The following is a 26,458-nucleotide window of genomic DNA, read 5'->3' as shown; positions in this document are numbered from 1 at the left end:
AATATTAAGCATCCAGGATGGTGGAGCTGCAAACAGGAGGAGAGTGTTGGCATTGCACGTACTGCTGCTGTTGGCAAGGCATTGATCATGCTGGAGTAACTGAGCAGAAACATCTTTTCATCAGGGGATAAAAGGAAGATACCGATGCCTTTCCATTTTTCTCCAGCAGTGAGTTTAACTGTCTACAAAGAGAAACCTCTTGCTGCTTCTCCTCCAAATTCTGCTTTAGTGTCAGGACCAGCATAGGCAGAAAGCAGAAGAGGTCACAAACAGTACAAATCTGAGTCCTGCAACAGCGTTACAAAGTCTTCTTTCTAAAAGCTTTTTGTTTAAAATTGTGTGGTATGTATTTAATGTCTTTCCCTTAAAACTAAAAGGAATGCTTTCTTGTGAGCAGCTCATGGGACTGGTGGGATAAGGATGGAAAGTGCTCTGTTAAGAGTAGAAGACCATGAATTGTCAGGATGGGTTTAAGAACAGACAACTAGGTTATAATTTGTGGGGCCTGGTCTGAAAGCTTGAACTCCATCTTCTAAAGACACAAGCAAGATAATGCAGTACTCTGATCAGCACGTACTTAAGTGTAGTCCTTAAGTACCTAACATGTTTTTTAAATCATCCTTCAGAAAAATCAGTTGATCTGTATGGCACATATATATCTCCTCCCACCTTTAATTCATTTTAAGCTTCAAACCCCTGTTTTACTTCTTTCAAACTCCAATGGATTATACTTCAAAATGAATCATGATAATCTGACTCATAGCTTTTCAAAAGGAATGCTCTTAGTACTCAGAATCCATGGTATTTTTTTAAAAATCGGTGTGTAATAAGGATGCCAGGTAAACAATTTTATAATTTGGACATTCTGATAGGCTGATACTTTTCCTGGAAACTGGGTGGAATGACTCCTGGATTTCTGCTACCATCAGAAATGTGTCATAAATACAGAGATTCTGAATGGCAAGTGATTTTTCTTTTTTTAATGAAAAACATACATTATAATTTGGTAGGTTTGAGGGACAAGAGACTCATCTTGTGCTTAAGTTTTAACAAGGTTAAAAAAAATTAATTATTTTTTTTTAGCTTTGTGGCTAGTAGTCTGAAAGCAGAGGTAGCTAAGATTCTACAGCATTTTAGGTTTGGAAGTAGCTTGGGAACTAAACAGTGAGTAGAAAATAGCAACACAGGTAGCAGAGCCTGTTCCAAGCTACTCAGGCTACCTGCAGTACTCTCAGACTAGAACAGCTTCCAGAAAGTTAAGCACAGCTTTCCCAGGACAATCAAGGTTGTGTTCAGCCCATCTTTCTGTCTGTCTTACAGTTTGGTGCTTAAGAATGTCCGTTTTACTGACATTTCAAATATATTAGCTATTTTTTTAAATATCAAAGCTTTCACTTGCATATGTATCAAGTTGGCAGTTTGGGTTCACCTTTACCTGACTAAAGGTACACTAGTGGACAAATACCTCAGACCTGAGTGAACATCAGCTGCCTTTCACTGAGAGCTTTCTGAAACTGCAGCTTTCTTTTGTCAGCCTTTCTGTCCAAAAGGATCTGACTTCAGAGCTGCACTTCTTTCTCACGAGCAGCCATTGCAGGTCTCAGCAGGCCCCTCTTGGTATCATGGCACGGGTGAGACTTGGTGCTGCTGGTGTTCCCACCACGCTGTTACAGCCTAAAGTGGCCTATTTTTATTGTTGCAAGCTGGCATTTTTCATACCCTCATAAAATTCACACAAATGTTTCAGTGTGAAAAGAAGATCCAGCACACAGCAAATTCATGTACATTGTTAGGGTTTTATTTGACCATGGTAGTAAATATAAAAGCCAAAATGTGTAAAGTTTAATGAGTCAAGTATGTCATAAATAATTGGGCACATGAAGGAAACCAGGGCTGTGGTGATGTATTTGTACAGCACTCAGCACGGAGGAACTGTAATTGGGATTGGTGTTCCAAAGTCATCCTAAAGAGCAGATAAGAAATAAAGACTGCTTTAATAGTGTGTAATGGAGTTGTGATAGGGTGACCAAAGTAATCTTGAACAGGATCTTGACCAGGGAGTGTTTGGGGATGCTTGAATCTGAACATGTGTTTTGAATTGCTTTCCAGTAAATGGTTTGTAAAATATGAATGGATTAATCCTCATACCTTTCATTTGCAATTTAATAATATCCCCCTCCTGGTGCCTGAATGTGCTGGTTTTATTTTATTTGCTCTCCTAAAAAGAAATGCAAACTGAAGGAACTGTGTATGTTTGAAGAAGGCATTAGATAGAATGAAGCAAGCAAGCTTAGTTCTTTATAAAAAGAACTAGATAAAGCACTGCAGTTATATCATTGAGAAAACTGATGCCATAAATGAAGTAACAAGGGTAAATCATGATTTTGTTTTGTGTTCCACTGTGAGGTTTTGGGTTGGGACTTTTTTCTTTTGTTTTGAGTGTATTTTTTGTGTTTGTGAGTGCATATCCATTTCTAGGTAGGAAGAGATGTGATGTTACAGCCAATGCCTCAGGAAGATTTGTATCCAATTCCAAGTTGTAACTTCTTTGGTTCCCTTCTGCCCCCAAGAATATTCACTGTTAACTATTCCAGAAATAGCTTTTTTCAGAAATCTGTCTTTTCTGACCTAAATTTCAAACAATACAGTGGAATATTTTCTTCACGTCAGAACTCAATGTCTTATTTAAAATGTAAAAGATGGTTTTATTGGCTATAGGTAAATGCGGTTCACCTGATTTTAAATTTTTAATATGATGAGTTTGTATTTAAAGGAAGCTCTCAAGTCTGATTGCCTGGAGCCCCCTGAAAGTATCTCATTCTGCATTTGGGGGCACTGCTGTGCTGATCTCCTCAGGGCTCAAGGTAGGGAGAGTGCCCCTTTTCATTCAGTGTGAAAGTGGAAGAAAGCAGTAGAGGCACTGTCCACCTCTCTAAGTGCAAGACTGTAGGTTGACTGTAAGAAGTGATGTTCATGACCACCCTTGCATTATTACAGCAATGAAGGCATCGGGTGGAGCCTTAGATAGGAAATGGCAACTGCTCTGAGATATGTTGCACGTTATTCCATTGTAAAGTAGTCCCATTAGTCTGTTGGCAGAAGCTGGCAGTGAGAATTGTGTGGAGTCCAAGACAATTGGCAGAAGAAAGTGGAGGGAATAAAATTATTTCACAGCTGAGGGAAACACAGAACACAAACCCACAAACTGGTATGAGCAGCACGCAGTAGTGTCCGTGGTGATGGAGCTCCAGCAGTGCCTTTCCTCCCAGAGAGCTGTAGGTGTATCACTGGAGCAGTGTCCCTTTGACACAGGTTGATTTTGTCAGATCTACTATATAAGAAATTGATATGGACAAAGGGGAAATTACTGGTCCATAAAAAGAGTAATGAAGAAGGAATAGTATTGTAACCTCCAACCCCTGACTCCAAAACTGCTGAGCTCTTGGATCCCGTGTGGAAGTGGAGGGTCCTGCTGACACTTACAGTTCAGTCACTAATGATATCATCCAGTGGAAATGGTGTATTAAGATCCACCATTAACATATCCCTTTTGTTGGCTTTTTGTGTCTTCTCTCTAAACAAGCAAAATCCAAAACTGCTTGTAAATGTTCCTAGTAACGCTTCAGTTGTTTGTAGTAAGACTGGAAGTAAAAAAAAAAAAAAAAGGGGTCAGAAGTTTTGACTTTAGCTTCCAGGCAATAGACAGTAGAGATGTCAGAGCCTGTACAACCTTGCAGTGTCAGGAATACTCACAGTCACTAGAAGATAGAAAAACTAAACACCATTAGATAGCAAAAATAAATTTTAAAAAGACACAAAACATCTAAGAAGAACTTGTGTGAAATGGGGCATCTTTTGAGGTTCTGGCCCATGGCCTTCCGGGGGTCTGAGTGAAAAGAATCTTACCTGTTAATCTTAGCATGTTTCAGTGGTGGGCCTGACTTGTCTGGAGGGAGGATGGAACTGCAAGTAAAACAGAAGTCTGGGTTCATTGGGTTACACTGACACTTAGGATAGCTCAGCTGCTTTCAGTACAGAAACCGAGATTTATTTATGTGGCTTAAGTGGGATATTGTTTGCTTGGGTTTGGTTTGGTTTTTTATTTGAAAGTAAATTCTGCTTACCACTGTGATCACTTTGGCTCTGAGCATTTTCCTTCCTTGGCAGGAAACACCAGTCTGTCATGACCTGAAAGTTTCTTGTCTTCTCTTGACATGCTTGAGAATTCACAGGCTTCTATCATATCATCCCTTCCTCTCCTGAACACGATGGCGTGTGGCAGCTCACGTACTATGAGAACAAGCCCAGTGTTAAGTCAGCATTAATAAATACTCACCTATTTATTAGACTTACACCTAATGCCAAAATAATGGCTTATCATGATCTCCTGTTGGAGAACTGCTGCTCAGGGCCTCTCTCCCTTGTTTGTGGAGGTTGAAACTTATTCAGATCAAGTTATAAAGCAACTTGCATATGTGCTTGCTTTGGAAAGAGATGTACATCACCATAATTAATTAACAGCAGTTTCATACAGGCATAGCTCAGCAAAAAAAATTGTGTTTTTTTTTTCTTGAGGAATGAGTTTGCATCAGGATGTGTCCAAATCATTTCTTTAACAGCCAAAGTATGTGTTTTACCATCTGCATTTTTCAAATAGGGAAAAATAAACATAAATCAGCTGTGATTAATTAAGGAAAAATACCAAAATTCTTACTCAAACATGAGGATAGGTGTGATTGTCAATAGAAAGTACTTTGTAAAAAGAGATTAAAGCTGAGGTTTAGTTACCATTTTTAAAATTTTCCTTCTGACCCAGTGATGTTAGAATAATAATGTAATTAAAATTAATGTAATTATATGCTTGTTTTTTGAAAAACAAATAGCAATATGGCTGCGAGTTCATGGATATTCAATTAGTTCTTTTGATAATATAGGAGATTAGGTCACAAACTATACAAAAGATAAGACTGTGAGTTCAAAAATGCAAATAAACACAGAGGACCAAGATAATTGGCCTTTTAGCTTTTCCTTATAAAAACAAAAGTGTATTTACCTTTTAAACAGGTCAGTAAAATAAAATTGTCACGCTACGGTGCATGCAGGATAGTCACGAAGAATAAACTACTAACAGAAGACAGAGAGTCTGTTAAAGGGTTAAATCTTTAAAATCTGCAGTGAATACAAACCTGAATCAGGGGAAATACAACTGGACAGGGCCTTGCATTTGTTAGAAGATATTGTTGGTGATCATCCAGAATTTTCAGGAAAAACAGTTGCAAATACCTGAAAGGCCAAATCAGCAGCTCTTGCCTCCATGCAAGCAGCAGCTCCATGGTGGCTACAAGGTGTTACATGGAGAAGGTCCTGCTTATGGTCAGGTTGTCCACAGACTCTGTTTGGTTTTTTCCTCAGATTACTCACAAATTAAGAGTGGGCTCTTTGCATAAGTGAGCACAATCTGCTATGAAAATGCATTTTAATTCAGTGTTTTAAAATAGCCATGAAAGACAGAATTATGTCCAAAGGATGAAGACCTTGAACCATTTTCAAACTCAAGGCTGCAGTGCCTTGGTGCTCGTCTAAGAACAAGAAAGAGCACAAAGCTGACCACTTTGCAGCTGGTTCCCAGCACAGGGCAGAGGAACAGGGGAGAGGAACTGTCCCACTGGAGCCAGCCAGTCAGTTCCCTTTAGTGCTGCACCTCTTCTCTACTGACTGTATGGGATGTAGGAACTAGCAGTCCTAATAAGAGCTGATCTGTATTCTCCATTAAAATCCCAAGCTTGGATAACATGCTGGGCTTTTGGGGCTCCCTTGTGACTTTTTTCAGATGCAGTGTCCCTACAAAGCTGAGCGATTTCAGATGAGTCACAGTTCAAAAGTATTCCTGAGTCTTATACCTCATACCTGATAAGAAAGAATGGGTGAACCCGGGATTGTTTGAAATACTCTGGGTTTTTAGGATTGGGAGACCTTTGAGAATATGTTTTGTTTGCATTGCAAGAAGGGATGTTTCCTGGAATACTTGCTTTTTTCTGCAGTACAGAATCTGCATAAAAACTAGTAAACTAGGCCATTAATAAATATGTAAAAGAAGCCTGATCTGTGAGGTACAGGCTCAGTGTATGTGAGGACACTGAGCTGCACTAGTCCCACTCTATTGATTATTCACGTGGAATTAGAGGGTTTACAGACCATTGAAATGATTTGGAGACTGCCAGACTTTCTAATGTAATCTTTATTTTTTCCTTTTTCCACCTGTGAGTTAATGCTTTTTATTTGTTACTTCAGCAGATATTTTTTATGGAAGCTTTTCAACTTTATATCCTGCTGGTATACAGTTTAACAAAATGCCTTTTTAAACAGTGTATTTAATTCCTCAGTCATCCCTCTGGGAATAAATTCTTACTGTATTATAGCTTCTTTTATATCTTTTTTTTACTGTGGTGAAGAACTTCTGCAAACTTTTATTTCAGAAATCACCACTTCTGATTTCCTTTCTGTGTCTCATGAATGTCTCTTTTATGTCTGCACCAGCTGTAATTTGCTGCTGGTATCCAGAGCTGGTCATGTCCTCTTACAGTATCTTAAACACTTAAAGAAATTCCTTAATAGCATTTTTATTTTTACATCTGGACCTCCAGGAAGAAAATCAAATTTTCACACCTGACTGCCGATTTGAGGTGTTATCCATGATGCTGTGTCAATGAGCTGATATTGTGGAAAATCCTGTTTAAGATTACTTTAGCAGTCTTTAGTGATTCTAATTGGTAGCCTTTGTGGTGGGAGGTGTTTCATGATGGTGCTCTCAGAAGTAACCATGCTGTATATGTGTGTGTAGAAGTCAGGTCTTCCTTACTGGTAATTACTTGCCCTTGCTTTTTGCAAAGTTAAATATGCAGCATTTTGGCAAAAGTGTTTATTGGGGTTAGCTGGAAATTGTTGTTAAATCCAGTTCTTGACAAGCAAAATTGTTACAATTGAGTGAACATTTTTCTGGGAGACTTATTTTCATTACAAATAGGACTTGCTCTTCTCAGTCCACAAATGGTTTGATTAGAAGTGCTGCTGTGCCACAGTGTATTGCAGTTGTACAGTCTTTGCTATGAGTGAGAGCCCCAGCCCCTCACAGATCAGGCTCCCTCACTGTGTCTGATGCAGAATCCCTTCATGGAAAGAATGCAGGGTCACAAGAAGTTTGCACTTTTCCTACAGAGCTGAACAACAAAGAAAATCTTTTTTCCTGCAACTCCAATGAAGTCGGCCATGCTTATAAATTGAAATACTTTCATTTTTGTCCAAAATGGCCATTGTTCAATCTCTGTAAAGGATGGGAAATAATGAAGTGTGTGAAAAAAGACGCTTTTGTCTGCATTTGGATTATTTTCTGGTACAAGATGGGTTCCTCAGGACAGCACAATGGTTAATTACTAAAAGCCTCCCAGTTAAGGGATACCAACTCTTGTCCCATGAAGCAACAAGATGTGTTGCTTATTTGTGAGGTCATGTAATAAGCCACAGACTTTCCAAATTCTTCTGAAAGGTTTTAACACTTGAGTAAGAAGTCACCATAATTTCTCATTGAAAAAGACCACACAGAAATTTCAGAGTTATGGACTGTAAGGGAATAAAACATCCAGATGTCTTTGATCTGAATCAAGGAAATCTCAGTCTGGAAAACTACACCTTAATGTTTTGACTTTTAGGCAGACCTGACATTTGTTACATAGCTGCTAACAGAGATCTCCAGGTGCTGTCAAGGGACGGTATTTTACAGATAGGCAGTGTAATCCCATGTTTGTTTTTAGAGAATATGGAGAGATGGAATATTACAATATAGCAGAAGTCACAATCAAAAATGCGTTCAGGTCAGTTTAATTGTTATAAAGTCAGTACAATTTACTGCTACACTGAAATTATTATATATTATCTCGTTAATTCGTTCCATCTGCTGCATCATACAGAATAATATCAGGAATGGTTAGAAGCCTTACCTCAAATATACTTTGAAAGTTTGATTGCATTCAGTGTTTTTCAGATTTTCACACCCTTGTCTGTCTTTCTTAGTCTGTTCACAGTTTTCCAGAGGAGTTTATGCCATCTTTGGATTCTATGACCAGATGTCAATGAACACACTGACGTCATTTTGTGGAGCCCTTCACACATCCTTCATCACACCCAGCTTCCCAACAGATGCAGATGTGCAGTTTGTCATCCAGATGAGGCCAGCATTAAAAGGAGCCATCTTGAGTCTCTTGACTTATTATAAGTGGGAAAAGTTTGTGTACCTCTATGACACAGAACGGGGTAAGCACCATCATTTTAACTGATTTTTATATTTCATAGCTTGCTTTAAGTATTACCAGAACCAGTATGTGCAGCACAGTTTTCTTCTGATGTGGGTAGCATGTGGTCCTAGAAAGAAGAAACTAAATGAAAAGAAGGCATCCTAATATTAATGACCATTTTTTAAGAGATTTTCTGGAGGATATTGTTAACAATTGGCATACCTGGTTTCCATGGAACCACAGACTCAGCACTTACCAGGGTTTTTGAGTCCTTGCAAAATAAAGTCAACACTATGAAGTTGGCTGTTAGGCAAAACCTTCCACCCTGTGTGACATTACAAATCCTGCACCACTTTACATAAATGCACATTTCTGCTGTCACTGGACAAAGACAATCCATGCTCAGATACTCTCTGGAGATGCCTAGGCATCAATAAAGTCTAAGAATAGAGAGCATAAGATGCTTTAGGGCTCGACTGGAGAAAAGATGCTCCAGATATGTCACATGGATATCCAGAGACAAATTTACATACATGACAAGAATGACCAGAGTTATGTTTTACTGAGTGGAAACACACTAAAACCAATGTTTCCAGACTTAAACCGATTATTAAATACTAAAAGCACAAAATGTAGCAAATACTGTCAAAAAGAGATCTAGACATCAGAAACCATTTTCTGTGAGGAATCTTGCATATTTCTGTGGAGCAGCTGTTGCCACCTGCTCTGAGCATACAGAATTTGCTCTGTTACAGATTTCACCTGGGCAGCATTTTTTGTATCAACTAGATGTGCCAATGCTCTTCGCACCAGTTTTATGATTTGCAGTTCCAAGACCCTCTTCAGAGCAAAGGGATCTGGATAGAGACAAAGAAGCTTAGATTCTGTTCCTGGCTCCCATGACAAAATTCCAATCCCTTAGGCTACTGCATATTGTTAAGCATCAAGTCTTCAGTGGCTGTGCTTTTCACACTGAAGATTAGTAGCATCGCCCAAATAAGAGCATATCATATGTTTAAAGAAAGTAATTTTCAGTCTGATTGTAGGTGAATGTCAAGAGTTCAGAATTTTCTGAGTGATTTTGAGGTGTTAAATGTTTCTAGAGCTGAAAAACACTAGCTATGAGATCAAGTATGAAATATGGAGAAGCTAAAAATGCCATTACTTCTTAAATCTTGTAGAATACCCATACATCTATATTTCTAATTTAGTCCACTTTTAAATGAAAGCTCCTGTGAGTAAGCCATTTGTCTGAGTAAAAAAGGTTTGATGTGGCCAAATGTGATAAACTTACAGCATGTAATAAAGTAAAATGTCATTTATTCCAGGACTGATGAAACTTATCATGATTAAGGATAATAAAGTTTGCTTTAGAAAGAGTTTCAGCAATTGTCCAAGATCATGCCTAATAAGAAATTTGGCTCTTCAGACTGGAAAAATAATCCAAAACAGTAAGAGTTTCTATAGAATTTGTCTAGATGACATGACTATCAGACTAACTGAGATAGTAACGGGAGTCATGAGGGGGGGACTTGCAGTCTCAAACTTGCAGTTTTTGGCAATTCATTTTGTATAATCTTTAGGTAGAGTCTAATCATGAGCTTATTGTGATGACTAACCCTTTTGGAACAGTTTAGGTTGTGTCTAGGCATTATTTTGCCTTGTTCATGCTAAGATTTTAATCACAGGTTAAAACACAGCTCTTGCTGGTGGAATTAGCCCCAGGAATCTGACTTTACCTCTCTTGCCATCTGCCTCTTGTGTTGTCTTCCTATTCACATCCTACTCATAATCTTACAATTACTAATCCAGATCATGTTGTGAACCTACAGTGGTTCACATGCACGTAGGCCCTGACATTCTGATCTAAGTGTCAGTGACAAATCTGAATTAGATGACAGTGAAGGTGAAGGTAGGATTATAAAATGAAGCTGAGGGCTAGAAGATAAAGGACACTTGTGTCTTTAGGACAGAAGAGGCATCAGTACATATAGGTAGCTTGGTGATGGGTTTTGAGTTGTTTGGGATAAAGTTACCACATGTTATCTGTCCTCCCTATACATACATCCTCCTTTCTGCTGTTTGGTGACATACTTGCCATCTGCTAAAAGAGGAACAAAAATGAACAGTTTATTGTCTTTAGCTACTGGTGCTTTAATTTGGTTAATACAAACTTGGTAGCACTCCTATCAGTTATAAGTCTTCCAGTGTTATAACAAATTAAGAAGTTTTCTATAGGAGGGAGAGGCAGGGCAATTAGGTACTGAGAAATGGACATTAGAGTTCTTTGTTTGAGGAGTGGTAATCATGGATGAGACCATCTGAAATATGTGGCAATTCCAGTAAGCTCCCTAATTTCTTGTGGTAGACCTTCAAATACCAAAAAAACATCCCAAGAGTTTGGACAGTAATAATGGTGAATGACTCCTTGTGTCAGGCAGTGAACAGACTGTACATGTTCCTTTGCTGAGATACCACTGGAAATGCAAACACTAGAGCTGTAATAATTTTTAATAATTCCTGTCTTGGATACTTAACTGCTTTGGGACACAAACACTGTCAGGAGAAGGTGTTAAGCAGTTTACTGAAATAAACTATCATTTAAATACTGCCTTTCTAAAAAGATTATAATCTCGCTGAGAATCTGAGAAATCACTAAATATTACACTGTTCTTTCTTATGTTGAGTTTAGTTATGCACTAAATTGTTCTTGCAAGTAGTTTTACAGTGTTCTGCTGAAGCAAAACACTACCATGTATTAAACATTGCATTTTCTATTAATAAGCACTGTAGCATATTACAGAGGCCATACAAAACTGAATAAACCCTGTGGTTATAATGAACTCTTTCAGTTTAAGCTTAGGAGAATGGAGCTTTATAAAATTGCTTCCTTTAAGCAGTGGTCTTTTTGTTCTTTGCCATCAAATCATATAATCATATGGTTTCCCCCTTGGTGACATTGGGTACAATACTGTCATGTTTGGCTCCTGCAATGAAGACAAAAGATAAATCTCAAACAATAGAATAAAGTTAAGATGTACAATTACATAGATAGGTGGTGAAGCTTTTAATCCAGTGATTTAGTGTGTACATTGTATATATATTTATATTCTTAAGTATAAAATAATATTTTATTTTCCGTTGCTATGAGATGACTGAATGTTGCAGATTGTGCTCTCAAATATGTATTTATGTGCAGGTGTAAAATTCAGTTTCTTAAAACCTTCTAAAGCACACAGAAAAAAAATAAAGTGTGAGATTCATGATTTTCACCAGCAAGAATTATGTCATATCATTGCTTATTTCAGTTGCTGGACTTATTCTTCTATGGAGAAACAGAAATTTAAGAGAAATACCAAATTCCATGTTCTTTCCTAGTACCAGAAGAAGTACTTTGCAGAGTAATGATGCATTAGGAAATGGCTGCTAAGGGAAGAAAGGACTTAAACAGTGTGTAGAAGAAATAGTCATGTGTTCATTCCATGCCTCATGTGTTTAGTTCATGTGAAAGGGAAAGGCAGGGTTGATTTCTGTTTGTATTAACTCACATCAGTAAGTTGACACTGTTGGTTGCTGTGATGTGTGCAAAGTATCTGATTAATTATATGGTGCTAACTGCCTCAGTAGGCTTCTCTGCAGTAGAACTAAGACTAATTAAGATTATGTCAGGATGAGATGAGATGAGGTTACATACAGAAAGCTATTAAGAATTTGGGTAGCACTTGTCAGGAAAGTCACCTTTTGCATCTCATGCTGAGAATTATGTTTCATCAAAAACCTCAGGTTTACTTGCACTCTTCAGGTCTGTTTCTCTTCTTGCTTTACTTTAAATCAGGTATTGTTCCACTGAAGTCAATGGTCTGGAGTAACACAGGTGTGAATGTCTGGAGAGGTGAACTTGTGGTTTTTCACAGTCATCTGATTGTTGCATGAAAGTGTGAAGTACTTCTCATTTAATTATAAAAATGGTATGGGGAATTATAATACTGAAGCTTTTGTTTATTTAAATTTTCATGGTGCTCCATTTCAGTTTATTTTTGCCAGAGAAACATAATTTCGTACAGATTGTTCACTTTCCATCTGTCAGTATAACAGGCATTTTGTCCTAAGTCACTTTGATTTGTCATACCTACTGTGCAGAAAGACACTGATATCTGTCATGTAGATCATTTAAACAAAATCACACCAGGTGATTTCTGTGATTTGCATCAAGTCTTCATGTTCTTCCTTTGGATCATAGGAGTCCTCACAGGACATGAAAGTGCTGTCTTGGTTTGTCTAATGCCTACCAACTCAGTAGCAGGTCAGTCTAGGCAGAGGTGCAGAGAGATCACAGTCTTTATGGCACTGTATCAAATACCTAGCTAAATTTGAAGTATTTCTGTCATTTGGTTTTGATTTAGCCTGTCAGTACATATCTAGTGTGGCCTACAATCAAGGAAAAGGAGTTTTGATAAATAAGGTGGTGGTTGGCTAATATATTTTTTTAGTTGATTAACACTGGCTAGATGAAGGCTGAGGCAGAGAAGTGTTAATCTAAAGCCCCGGGTTATGTGGCTAAGGAGAGGTGAAAATGTCTACTTTAAAAGCAATTACATCTTTAATCCTTGCTGCTACAGAAAGACAAAAATTTGACCTGAACGTAATGGATGGGTACGGATGCAGAAGGCCTGAAAATACAGCCTCAGGAAATATAACCAGTCCTATTTCTTTTAGACACAAAACATTCTGGTCCCCTGTTGCATAAAGAAATGACAGGTAAAGAGCAGGGGGGGGAAAGGTACAAATAGAAGCTTCTCAATGATCATGTGTAAGGCATCAAATTGCCTTAAAAGGGGTTCAGTACAAGGCAATGAGATCTGATTCACTGCTCCTGCTGAAGACAAAGAATAACTCTGTTTAGTTCTGCTTTTACAAAATGAGGTTAGTTATCTATTGCTATCAAAGGACAAGACACTTCTGTACTGCTTTCCCTGGAGAATGAGAGATTGGAGCTGATAAAAGAAGCAGTATGTAGAACCAGGCTCATTATAGCTTCCACAAAATTAAATTGATGGATTTTTTTTTTTGGTGAAATAAGAGTTGCACTGAAAATTACTCATATATAGAACATAACGTTTTTTTCTGCAAAACATGTGGGGTAAGATTAATTTTTATGGAATCTAAAAAGACTGCTTTAGTACTTGATGGATTCCTAGGGATTTTAGAATGTTGTGTTCTGGTGGACTGTCTCTCCTGAAAACAGCAATGGAAAATGTAACCCAACACAGAATGACTGACTCCTGTTTATAAGCACCTTCCATCAGCAGAGAGGTGCAGAAGAACTCCTCCTTCCACATAGCTGATTTGTTAAACTCTGTATTGTATTTCTGCATGTCAGGAAGTTTTATTTTATTTATAAAGATCATTCTTCAATGAAGGGGGAAAACGAAACCAGTGGAAGCAGCTACACCAGCAGTAATAAACCCTGAATTCAGCACCTGCTGATCAGTCAAATGTCAAAAGAGTCAATAGCTGAGCTGTTCATTAACATGTTTATTTTTCAGAGCAGGGGGGTTATTCCACTAACTGAAGAACTGCTTTGAATTGCTTGCATACAGAAAAAAGGATTTAATGCTGGCTTATGCTTTTCTCAGAATTAAACATGGGCTTGGTCCGTTTTAAAATTACATATCTTGTTTGCTAGTATGTTTGTATACCTGTTTAATTCTCAGTTGCACCTGAAAGGTTGATGCAATCTATTTTGCTTATGCTTTCAGAAGTATGAAAGGATTTAAAATCTTGACATTTTCTTCTGTAAAAATCAGTCTGTGGTGAAGAATAATGGAACATCCAAAGCTTGTTTGGAAGCCTATAAAACACCAGAGGTGACAAAACAGGGAAGAGTTACTGCAAACCTTGATTCTTCTGAGTTTTTTTGGCTCTGTACAGGAGTGTTTTGGACAGCAGCCCAGGTTCATGGGGATGACATGCAGACAGTATCAATTGTTAGCGTTTAGGTAGCTATGTAGATGAGCTGTCTCATTCTCCTTTCCCACTTCTTTATATAGTGGGAAATGCACAGCAGGGAATAAAATCTTGGCAAAACCTCCTGAGCTGAGGCTCAGCCTCCATGTCACAGATCTGTACATTTGAAAAATTATGTGCCATCCAGAAATTTTCTTCTAGGTCAAAAGAGAACTTGTAGCATGACCACAGAATGTGGCTTCTTTTACGTGGCTTTTCTTGAAAGGATGTATGGTGTAGGTTCAGGTTTTCATGCTCTGGTACAATAGAGAACACACACAGTGTAAGGATGCTTACAATAGAAAATCCATTATTTAGATTTAAAGAACAATCATATTTCATGCACTTACATGCAATAAGAAAATGATCTGTTTCTTTCACAATCAGGCTTTTGGGAATGAGTGATTTGACCATATTATAATGCCTAGAGTTTGTATTTATATAGAATTGAAAGTTGTAGATACTGCTTAGCAATATTTGTATGAAATATAAGTAATTTACCCTGACAGAGAAGCAAACCTTGACATTCTTATTAAGGGTGCATTGTTTTGTTGCTTTCAGCAGTATAATGTATGAACCAAGGCTCTGCACAGGAAATACGCCAGGATCTTAACTGAAAAATTCCAGGATTGCTTTACTGTTTAATTTTACTGCCTAAATGTGTTTGGGAATAATCTGAGCCTGAACAGTTAAATCTAGCTTTTGATAATCACTTTCCATTTATTTCCTCTGAAATCTCTGAAGTCTCATACAGACTCCTTTTATCTTGGTCTCTGTGGTACACAGATCCAGAAGAAAGCCCTTTCACTGATCCTTGCCCAAACAAACATTGAGACCCTGTGTGGGAGAATGGATGTTGGCCGGTTTTTAGGTGGACTGAGAGCCTTAAGCTTTTTTCTCCTGATCTTTCCCATTAGCTGCTATTTGTTTAGCTTACCCCTGGTAATCACTTAAACTGTTTTTCTAGCTTATGGACAAGAAATGTGAGTCAACTTTGAAAGTCATCCAGCATGAGATGGCAAGACTTGCATGCTGGCAAGACTAACATGCAGCTGAAAACCAACAGCACAGAGTTCATGGGGTATGCTGTACTGCAGCTTTGTGCCTCTTGACAAGCACACAGTGGGTTCAGTTTGGTGTTGAGATGCCCAGGCCAAATGCCTGAGCATCCTTTGAAGCTGTTGGAACACACACTACTGCCAGAAGTGCTTTCCAACAAGAGGAGTAACTACTCATGTGCAACACATTTGTGTCTTGTTTCATGGGACCTCTGAGAATAAGGAAGTGTGGCAGCCCATTCATGAAGAAAAGGATATTATGGTAGCCTCACTCACACTGGCTGTGAATCTGGTTGTGGCTGAGACAGTGTCAGTATCTAACGACTTTATGTGAAAGCAGGTCATAAACCTGGGTCAGAACGTTCAGTATACAGAGTATGAACAGGCAGGTCCTGCATAAATAATTTCTGGAAGTCTGAATTTCTGGAAGTTCTGTTCATGTGCACCCTCGTAGTCCTCATGAAAGCAACTGAAACTCTCAGGATCGCGAACTGTGGCCCTGAATATCTTATGTAGTAAACAGGAGAACCAGCAGCATTTCCATTCACCAAAGCCTTAGAGATGAGCCTGGGAATGATTGTATTCATAAGCTAAATCATGTAAATGCATGCATTTAAATATTTAGCTTTTCATAAATATGCATGTTTTATCAACTTTCGGTAGAGCCATAACATTTAATTTTTTTCATTGTTTGCACAAGTCATTTAAGTGGCAGAAGCTTTAGGTGTCATTTGATTTTATGTGGCCATCAGCAAGGCTTAAATGGTCAGTATCATTTCTCCAGATTTCTTGAAATGAAGCTGAAGTTCAAGACAGTTTCCAGGTGCAGGTAGAGAGGGGAAGGGCTGAAAAGATACACGAGAGGCATTGTTGGCCCTTTTGCTCTGAGGCAAAGGAAAGGACTTGACACAAAGCCAAGCTTTAGAGGTGATAGAAAGGATTTGCTTGGAATCAGAGGCGACGAGGTGGAATTTGTTGATCCTGTCGAGGAGATGGGACTTTTTAGACTAGAAAGGAAGACTGTAGAAAAGAATCCCTGCGTGCAAAAGCCTGCAGGTAAATCTATATCAACCGTATTTATTTAACCCATCTCACCCAACAGATCTAGGAGTTACTGAAGGTTACTTCTCTTGAGTTTATGTTCCATCTGTATATGCAGAACAGCTTTAAAAACTTGAAATATTTGGCTCCAATGCTCCAAGCAAGGCAGACTGGGGAACTGGGCTGATTCTGTTCATGGAAGTAAACTATCTCAATGACTTAAAGTCTGCATAAGGGGGTTGGTACTCTGAGTGTGACTGAAGACAGCAGCACTATTTAACACAGAATCAAGAGGAAGCAATTTTTGAGGTGTGACGTTTAACATTGAATTAGTGTGTGAACTTTAGTACTTGTTTCAATGGAGGAACACGTTCTGGTTATCACGAGTTTTCCAAAGGAAAGACATTTTGACACCCTATACCTTAATGCAATTAAGGTGGCTGTTACTTAGCATGTTAGTATTCTTACAAGTTTGCAAATGTTATCACCCTTCACTGGATCTTGACTGTGTGTCTACTCTTCCTGTGCATCTTTCTTCACCTAGAAATTGTTATTTCTTAACCCGAGTGACAGCTGTTATTGGTGGCACATGGAATTTATGCAACAGTGGCAGTTTCTTATTCACAGTGAGGGAACAGATAACCAACATACACTGTGAGAGACCGCACACTTCTGTGAGCTTGATGTGATAGTGAGAAGATGGTTTTCAGCCCAGGCAAATGAACCATTCACTGAGTGAAGAACTTCTGTGGAACGAGCACAGGCTGTTGTGGCTTAATGGAATGACTGTAATAGTTGCAAGTGATAAAAGAACACCAAACACAAAAGAGATTTCTCCAACATTTGAGGAATATATGAGTAAAATGGAGTATCTCAACGAGTTAGTAAATCAAAGCTTCTCCTTTCATAGAGCGACCTCAGATACTCCAAAACAGTTCTCAGCTGAGCAACATGTTCTTTTCTCACTGCTAAAAGAGAGACTTCATATGCAGTTTGAATTTCTTTTGATACAGAACTATATCATGCTGGGTGAATGGTGTGTAAAAATTTAGTTTTGTTAAAGGCTTTGTGCTCCTGAAGTGATTTTCATTTGATGGTCTCAAACAACAGTGAATGGATGTTGATATGCAAGGGATTCCAGTCCCATTTTTGAGATGGAAGATTTGATGCACTGATCAGCAGGTTACCAACTTGGTCTTCATCTGCTTATGTATGTGGAAATACCTTTGTTGCATTGAAAGCACAGTGAGCTTTGATTTAAGATCTGCAGAATGTCATAGTGGAATTCAGTGGCCATGGTTACTAATGAAAAGCAGTTTTTCTTACTTCTGCACAAGAATTCCCTCAAATTTTACCATGAATTTCCCTTTTCATGTAGAAAAATACTTGAGCCTTTGAAGAAACTCATAATGGATTACTTAGAAGCTTTGCATTTAAGGGAGTTATTTAAAGGTGTTTACCATGGAGTTTATATGAACAAATCCATTGGTTATAGATTCAGTACTTTCCTTCATCTGTGACACTTGGCCCTTTTAGATGTAGTTTCTTCTTTCAGGCTTCAGAGAATTTACCAAACTAGTTTGACCATGTGCCTTTTTCTTCCTAGAAAATATCAACTCTGTTAGTAAGTATAAAGATTACTCAAGTGCTTTGTAGAAGAAGAATAAATGTGAATGCATTTGTGGCAGACCCACTCAGCTAGCAGGTAAAATGACCTTGTATTGTATTTAGGTTAAGGAGTTTTTAAAGGATTTTTCTTTTTAGAGAGAGATTTTTCTCTGGTTTCTCATGAGACGTTTAATATCACACTACCTTTTTTTTATTTTTGAATTCTCTTCTTGCAATTCAGAGTAGGACAGCACTGTGAGCCTGCATTTCAGGAGGTGTATAAGATACAGTAGTACAGTGGGATGAAAAATAGCTCCATAAAGTGATTAATTATTAATCTCTAAAGAAAAAAAAAGTTAAAAGTTCCTGACATGAATTTTGTACTCAGTAACAAGTAATTATTCATTTCTTCAGCTTCAGATGCATAACTTTTCTTGGCCACCTCTTTTGCTTTGATTCATGATGCAAAGAATCATTGGGAGGGAAAGGTGACCTGAGGTTTTATTCCTCCTTATCCTGAGCTCATCGTGTTCACAGACTGTTGCTTTGCACTTGCACGTATTTCTGACTTACCTTGGTTGTCAGCAGCCCAAGGAAACAAATCAGCGGTCAGTGCTTTGCACAGCTTAGCAGCATTTAGTCAGGGCCCCTCTTCAGCTTGTTAAACTGAACAGAGTTGTCACCTCCTAGAACAGCACAGTATCCCCTTTAATGCTGAAGCATTTCTCCTCCAGTGTTTAGGCCCGGATTCCTCAGTGCTCCGCGGCACAGGGGTGCCCTGGAGTCTGGATTTGCCCCTGAAGTGCGTCTGTGCTCCCTCCAGGTGCGTGGGATGGAGCCTGAGTACAGTGCTTTTGCCAGGGGAGTAGCTCAGTGAGCAGTTTGGGTAGTGCATCCTCTCTGAGACTGAAGAATTCCATAAGCCCGAGCTGTGACTGCTGGAAACACAGCCCAGTCCTGTTGTGTGCCCCAGCACAGGGATCTGTGCCGGAGCTGGACGTGTTGGGAAGCCGTGAGCACCACAGTGCTGTGCTGACATCAGTCTGGAAGGGTTAACAGATCCCAAGCAGTGGTTGTTAAGGTTTCTTAGGAGCTTCTGAGGTGTCATTTGCTGAGGAGATATTTTTGTCAGTGCTGATAATAACAATAACATGCAGTCAATTATCAGGGCTGTGCACATACTAGGCATGAGGACTACCGTTCTTTGCATGAAGTGGTAATATCTTCGTAGCGTTTCTTCTGCTGTTTATGAAGTTATGAGTTATTTCTCGACTTCCTATTCATATTCAGGAGAGAAGTAATTCATTTTTGATAACTCCGATTTGGATAATCTGCCCAACTGTACTTGAGAATGGGGTTATAAAAGAGCAAGACCACTCTACACTCTGCATTGAACCCTACTGCCCAAGGCCAAAGACACATCCAAATTGCTCTCTTCAGTTGTGGCGTTTTTTTAATCAGCACCTATGGTTTGTGAGAATTTAACTGAGGCTTCTTTCCCCTTTGTAAAGTAAAAACCACTTCCAGATATTCTAGTTTAACCTAATGAAGTGGCCAGTGATCAGTGAAAAGCCCTTTTACTCCTCTCCTGTTGTTGTGACATGGTGTACAAAGCATTCTCAAATGCAGTGGCTCTGAGCTGTTCTTAAGCTGTCTAGATCTCATAGTCATAGTTAAGAGGACTTTCCAGAGAAGAAAATAGTCATTAAAGGTTTTCTCTAGGTACCTTAGAATGTTTTAGACACTCTGAAGCCATTAGATAAATATGGCAAATAATGCAGACATGTTCAGGTGCACGATGTTTCATGCTGGTCACTCTTAAGGACATAATATTGTCACTTTTGTAGCAAAGGCATGTAAATTTACACTATGATCCCCCTGGTGGTATAAAAATAATGATGTAGTCTCAGAATTAATGTGGGAAAGCATTTGTTAAAACTCTTGGGTGCCTTCAACTCAGTATGATTGGTGTAGTTAATACTGAATTATGTGTGGTTCTAATGGATGAGTACATCAAATAAACTAAAATATTGGATAAAGTTGTGATATAAACAATATATTTGCTCTATTGATTGTAATTTTCGGTTACATTATGTCCTGTTGAGCCATCTGAAATATCTGAAAGAATCCATAATTGTCACTCATCTTTACGAAATGCCAGAGTCATATACTACACTGACCTCAGTCTAGGTGCATTAATTCATCAGGAATTTAATTTGATGAGTTTAAGTCAGAACTGCAGTATAAAATCCTTTCAGTGCAATTTAATTATTTTGCCAGCATTATATACAAATAACAGCATCATAGACTGGATTCTGTCATGGTCTGCACCTAAGACTAAAGATATTGTGTGTTTTTAGATCAAAGAATGCTATTTGCTGCAATCTTAGTTCTTACCGGCTTTTTTTTCCCCAGCTTAAACAAGGGGATATTATGGTTTAAGGAGCAAATATTAGTCTACAGGCTGTGTAGTTTAGCACATCTTTTATTAGCAAGATAAGGCTTTATTCTTTAAGGGGAACGAAAAAGAAAAGAGAAGAACAAAAACAGGGAAATGAAAAACAAAGAAGCCAGTCTCCTGGCATTGTTTGGCTCAGCAAGATCAAACCTTGCAGCTCACTACAGTGGTGTCAGTAATGGATCTCTGGACAGAATTGCCTATTGCTTGGTAGTGCTACCATTATTGATCAGTTGGGTTTGTCCATGAACTGACAGTGATAACCACAAATTAGATCAAGTTTTTATTAAAGGAATAAAATCAAATTATGCCGGACTGTAGACAAATAATAATGAGTTATATGAACACATAAGTATTACAATAACGTTTTTTGCAGATATTTCTTGAAAAAATAACCCCCCAAACCCTCCTGTTTGTTTTTTCGTGATGTTTGTGATGCGGTTCTCTGCCTCCCTCACCTCACGTGGAATGGGCAGGACTTTCAGTGGCATTAACAGGTTTTTAATGGCATTGTAACAGTTGCCACAAAGAGGTGGAGAGGTGGGGGCAGGAGGGGAGAGCTGAGCTTCTCTTTGAAAGGGAGGTATATGAGGGTGAATACAAGGATGCATAAGTTATTGCAGCCTCGAGGCAGCAGTAATTTATGCACTGACAGTTTGAGTTTCATGCTATGCTATTTTAAAAAAGCCTTACAATGAACTGCCTCAGTTACACAAGTGTCTGTGGTGCTTTTAGAGATATTCCACATCATGGAGACAGTTTGAACACAAACTTTTGGAACATATTCATCACAGTGTGGTACTTGTCCTGTTTCAGTAAGAAAAAAACAGTAATAAAAAGGCATAGTTACTTTCCACATTTTAACATTAATTTGGGTGCCCTAAAGCATTTTTCAGAGTTGTCTCATTGCTTATTTGTCTGGTTTTAGATATGTTGGTGCAAGTGAAAATTGTGTGCATCTGTATTGTATTATTGTAGTTGTTGTTTTAGTCATCCTCTCTGGAACCATTTAGCTACACTTCTCAAAGAAAACAGCAAAATGGATGTGAATGGCATACATTTCATAATGACCAGTTTGGTTTGCATGTTTTCCTTGTGCTACAGTTCAGAGTGGAGTCTAAGTGCACACAGCATTCATAACATACAAGACCAAACAATGCTTTTCACATGAACCATGTAATAGTATCTCTGCAGTAAAGCACCATTTCTTAATAGGGAAGTATTCAGCTTAATTATATAGCATTAATTTCCATTATTTTAACAATTATTGTGAAACTGCACATCTGGAGGCATAAATAAAAGCAATGATTTCAAAAGTTTGACCTCTGTAGAACTACACTGAGTTTTCATTAATAATATACATGAAGCCAAGCACACTAAGTGTAAGCAGCTTTAGACCATTACAATTTAGATTTAATTTATGTAGTCTCTGGATTGACCTTCTTCAAAAACTGGCCACAGTAGGCAATGTAAACACATCACTGTGTGGCTCAGAGTGAACTTTAGATGCCAGCTGCATCCTCATAACACTTTATTGGGTCTCTTTTGAAAATTACGGATAAAAAGATAATAGGATATATGTTGTTATTTGTTCTTAAGTTTTAAGTGCTATTCATTTTGCATAGATATTGTCTTGGTTTATGAGATATTCATGTGCATTTTTCTGCAGACAGTGTTATTGTGACTTCAGTGACCTCCCTCTAACTATAAAGCTGGATTTTGTCAAAATGTTTTTAACATTAAAACCTTTACTGCAGGGAATTTAGACTGCTACTGGATGTAACCAAGTCAGTTCAGTTGTGTAGAAATCAGCATATGCCTCAGAGCATAGCAAATGCCATTCATTGCATTTCTTTGAAGTCAAGCAATGCAGATTTGCACAGGTGAAGGTTTGACCTAATATGTTTAAAAATAATTTCTCGACAGGTCCATTTCAAACAACAGAATTGTAACACAGAGATAAAAACTTGTACAAAATCATTATTATGAAAGAAGATGAAAAAAATCTGCCAATTTTTGATATTCAAATGTGTTCTTTCTTCTAAATCCCAGGCAGGTAATCTTTAGGACTTCACATGAATAATGGATGCTATTTAAAATGTTTGCTTAAGAACAATGACTTCATTGTATCAATAATGAGAAGTTTTGCTGTGGACCACTTTGTAATATTTTGATTGTCTTGTTTTATACCACCCTTGAGGTCAAATGGTAGAACTTCTCTTAATTACTCTATTTAACCTGCAGTCATTACTGAAGGTGGGGAGTGAATACATTTTTGCTCTCTGTTTCTGCAGCATCTGTCACAATGGGGATTCTTGGGAACTACTTTAAACAAATAATTGCTGATTATTACACTAGAATGAAGGGAAATGGAGAGGCTTCAGTGGATGTTTTACTAGAAAATTGAGAATTAGCTTCAGTTTTATTGCTTGAGGTGTATTTATATGAGTTACAGTATGAAGAATAGCAGCCTCAATTGTCACACAGAGACCACAGTCTAGAAGCAATAAAAGCAGAAATTGCTGTATCACAAGGGAAACTAGTTTTCTGTAAACTAATAAAAATGATGTTCTAATGATTTCTCTGTGATCCTTCAGGGATTTTCAGGGACATATTTGTTAAAGAAAAGCTGAAAGCTGTTGTATTTCCCTGGTTTTAGTCTTTTTTAATGACTCTCCTTTAACGAATATTCCTTAATGCAGTGTCTTCTTCTCAAGTTACTATTCACAGTCTTTTCTTATTTCCTTTACAGAGCTTCTTTTTCTTTATCCTGTGATAGCATAGCAGTAGGTTCTTCAACATAAGTGACAAATGTATATCTTCTTTCCTGACTGACAGAATTAAAGCCTAGAAAGAATAACTTAAAGTGAAGTGGAACCTGAGAAGGAGTGGGAAATGTTGAGTGAAACAGAAATTACAACATTCATTTTGGACGAAGTTGAGAAGTGTTAGTTTATCTGTAGGAAATCTGGTCTATGTTATTTCAAGACTAACTTGTAGTCTAATCCTTGTTCAGTTTTGAAAAGAAAAGTCATTTACTTTGATTTTGAAAAATATTTTCCTTCATTTTTTTCAACCTGAGTTATAAATTCAGCTTGGCCTCAATTAATTTATAGTTGTGGTCCTCTCCTAACTGTCTGTTCTGCAGTGAATGCAATGTTAATTGAAAAAAAAAATCACTAGCTCTGTTACTGAATTAAAAGAGCTGTAATTGCTAACAGGACACTTCCATAAACAGTAAGTGAAATTATGCACCCACATATGACTCATGCAGGGCATCAAAAACATTTCTACTTTATTTGAGACCACACTGACCAGAGTTTACAGAAGAAAACCAGCCAACAATAAGCATGCTGCTTTTTTGCCAGAAAGAAATATATCAGGACATTATTTTAGTAATCTCCACATACCAGTTTTGGTTAAAATTGCTCAGGTGCAGAGCAAACTTTTCCATGTTTGTTTTATTTTCTGTTCACTGGGGTCTTGTCCCCATGACATTTTCGAACTGCTGTGTAATGCTGATAATGCATTATCTCTGTAGACTTCTTAAACATCGTTCGCTTAAGCAACAAGTTAGCAAAGTGGGTAATAACATAGTATTTTATTGATGTAAATGAGAGATGCTCTCCCTTTGCCCCAAGTGTTAGTTTGTATTTTTGTTGGGAATGATTATCAGAAACATGCCAGAACCGTGTCTGTTTGTAAGGAGCTACTCAAGAGCTAATGCTGCTGAGAGAAGTTTCTGCCCAGACACAAGAACCATCAGACAATAAGCAGTCAGGTTTCCTTGCTGTCATGTTTCTTGCCTGGTACTTTCCAGACAGGCAGCCTAATCTCTGTTATTTTTGTCTTGCCTCATACAGAAGATGAATAGTACTTGTGGCACCACAGGAGTCAAGTGTAGCTGTGCTACACACTTGCATCTCTGGTGGTGAGAGTATTTTTGCAGAGGGAATACATGAACCTAAACAAAATCTAATGTTAAGACTGTCTTATCTCTTAGCCCTGGTGGCATCTATCGTTCTCACACTGGCCCTTACAAATACCATGATAAAAATCCTGTTAAAACTGAGAGCTTTTCCTTTATCCTATTCAGTTTTCAAAGCAAAAATCCTAAGCAACAGGCTAGAGACTCCAAAATCCATTAAGCTATATAACAAAAAAATTACCCTGCCAGGAAAGTAAGCTTTTATTGTATTCCTTGTGGAGAATGGAGAAGTTGGTGTCTCTACCATCAGCTGTGGCCCTGATCATAAAGGACCACTGCATACTATTGTATTCTAGCAGCCAGCTCTGCCAGTGTAATAAAAGCAGACCCCTTCCATACCTCTGGTCTTTTTAGATAAGTCAAACTGCAAAGTATCTCAGCTTTTTTCTTCTGCAGTTAATAGAAATATGTAGTGTAAAAGGCAGGCCTCTGTACATTGTTTTCTAATGGTGCCTGGAAGAGACTTTATGCATGAACTGGGCTTGTTTCACTAATTGGATTGTTGCATTCAGCTGCTCAGAGTTGCTTTGACAATACCCAGTGGAGCCTCTGCATTTTGTGAGCAAGGGTACGATCATGGGGCAGCAGTTTCACCGCAACTGCAGCTGTGTTAAAACCATCACATTTGCTGACCATTCAATAAAGGTCATTCTGTTTGTGACAGAACAAGCCAGCCAGAAAAGAATTACATGGCTTCAGGCCAAAAACAAAAGGATAAGGGCACCATAGAAATATTTTATCTTTAAAGATGTCTCCCTTTTTCTTTGCTTTTGTTTTTTTTTTTTCCCTTGGGATTCTTTCCAAAGAAATGAAGTGTATTATTCATGTGACATTTGGGAGAAAGAATATTTGAAATAGCCTTTTAGCAGTATATCACTGAGATCAATATGTGTATGTCAGATACAGGTGTTGCAGTTTTATTAACTATGTAGTGCAGAGGGATGTGATCTGATCCATCCAGGTGGGGAAGAGCACTGGAGTGCTAAAGGTGGATCCAGTGTGTGTTTGAAGATCACGCTCAATGTTGTTGCTCTGAGGAACTGTGTGACAGATACAGGAACTGAAGCTTCAGTAGGGAGTGAAACTTTTCTCACATTGTCAATGATTAATGTTTATTTAAGAGGAAAATCAAGCAAGAAAATATGAATGGTAGCAAGGAGGTGCTTTCCTGTGCCACTCTAGATGTTCAGCTCCACTCAGAATTCCTAGAGAAGTCAATGGGAGGTATGTCTAGTGTATTAGACTTTTCTGTACTGCTTGAATCTCATGTCAATTGACCATTAATTGATCTCTGTGACTTCCTAGAATATTATAATGTGGCTTCAAATTTACCCTTTCTCCCAGCTCTGGACAGTATAAAATCAGTTCTTTTAAAAGACCTAAGTTACTCCTGATATTCTATGAGAGCTGCATATTCATTTCTTGTCAACAGGCATGAGTTTCCACTTTGGTAAGTGCTACTGGTAAGAATTAGATTCCTGGTGGTTGAAGACATCCATCAGAAGGAAGCTAAGAAAGATAAGTTGAAGTATGTGAAGTTGGCAAATAGAGCTGAAGAGACATGGTCTTCAATGTTTTATGCATAATGAAGTAAAATATTGTTTTGCTTTATCTTTAATAATTTGCTGCCGTTGGCCAGGAGAAGTTAATTTTTAGCTTCAAGAGACGAGCCATGTAATTGTGTTCAACCAGAAGTAATAAGCCACCTGCACAGTGCAAAACCTGTGGTGCCTGCAGTGCAAAACCACAAAATCATCCTGCAGATGTGTGTTTAACCTTAGTGTGAGCAGTTTGATATAGCTCTGAATGCTGTTCCCTCCACAGTGAATGGCAAAACTCCCTGGAACTCAGTGTGTTGGAAAAGCATTTAGTGATTAGGATTAGGTGAATTACTTTGTGATTACTTTGTTTCAAAGGAAGCATTTGCAGGGCTAGACTGTAAACAAGATGATTTACAGATATTGATATGCTTTGTGGCCGTGGCCTGATATCAGAGTTGAAGAATTATGTG

General features: G+C 38.1%; 1 protein-coding gene across 7 annotated transcripts in view; it reads left to right on the top strand.

Moving 5' to 3' along the window:
• The window catches only part of GRIA3 (glutamate ionotropic receptor AMPA type subunit 3), a 147,544-nt gene that overhangs the window by 27,423 nt on the left and 93,663 nt on the right, over window positions 1–26,458 (top strand). For all 7 annotated transcript variants that reach the window (XR_003915703.1, XM_029959063.1, XM_029959064.1 and 4 more), the window contains exon 3: window positions 8,068–8,307. Coding sequence is in view for 6 of the 7 variants with exons in the window: in XM_029959063.1 (XP_029814923.1) it covers window positions 8,068–8,307 (240 nt within the window). In the remaining variant the exon portion in view is untranslated. The remainder of the gene's footprint in view (window positions 1–8,067; window positions 8,308–26,458) is intronic.

The sequence above is a fragment of the Manacus vitellinus genome, unplaced genomic scaffold (genome assembly GCF_001715985.3).
Source record: "Manacus vitellinus isolate BGI_N305 unplaced genomic scaffold, ASM171598v3 scaffold_19_pilon, whole genome shotgun sequence".
Lineage (NCBI taxonomy): Eukaryota > Metazoa > Chordata > Aves > Passeriformes > Pipridae > Manacus > Manacus vitellinus.
The sequence above is the reverse complement of the archived record's forward strand: the minus strand, read 5'-3'. Positions and strand labels throughout refer to the sequence as shown.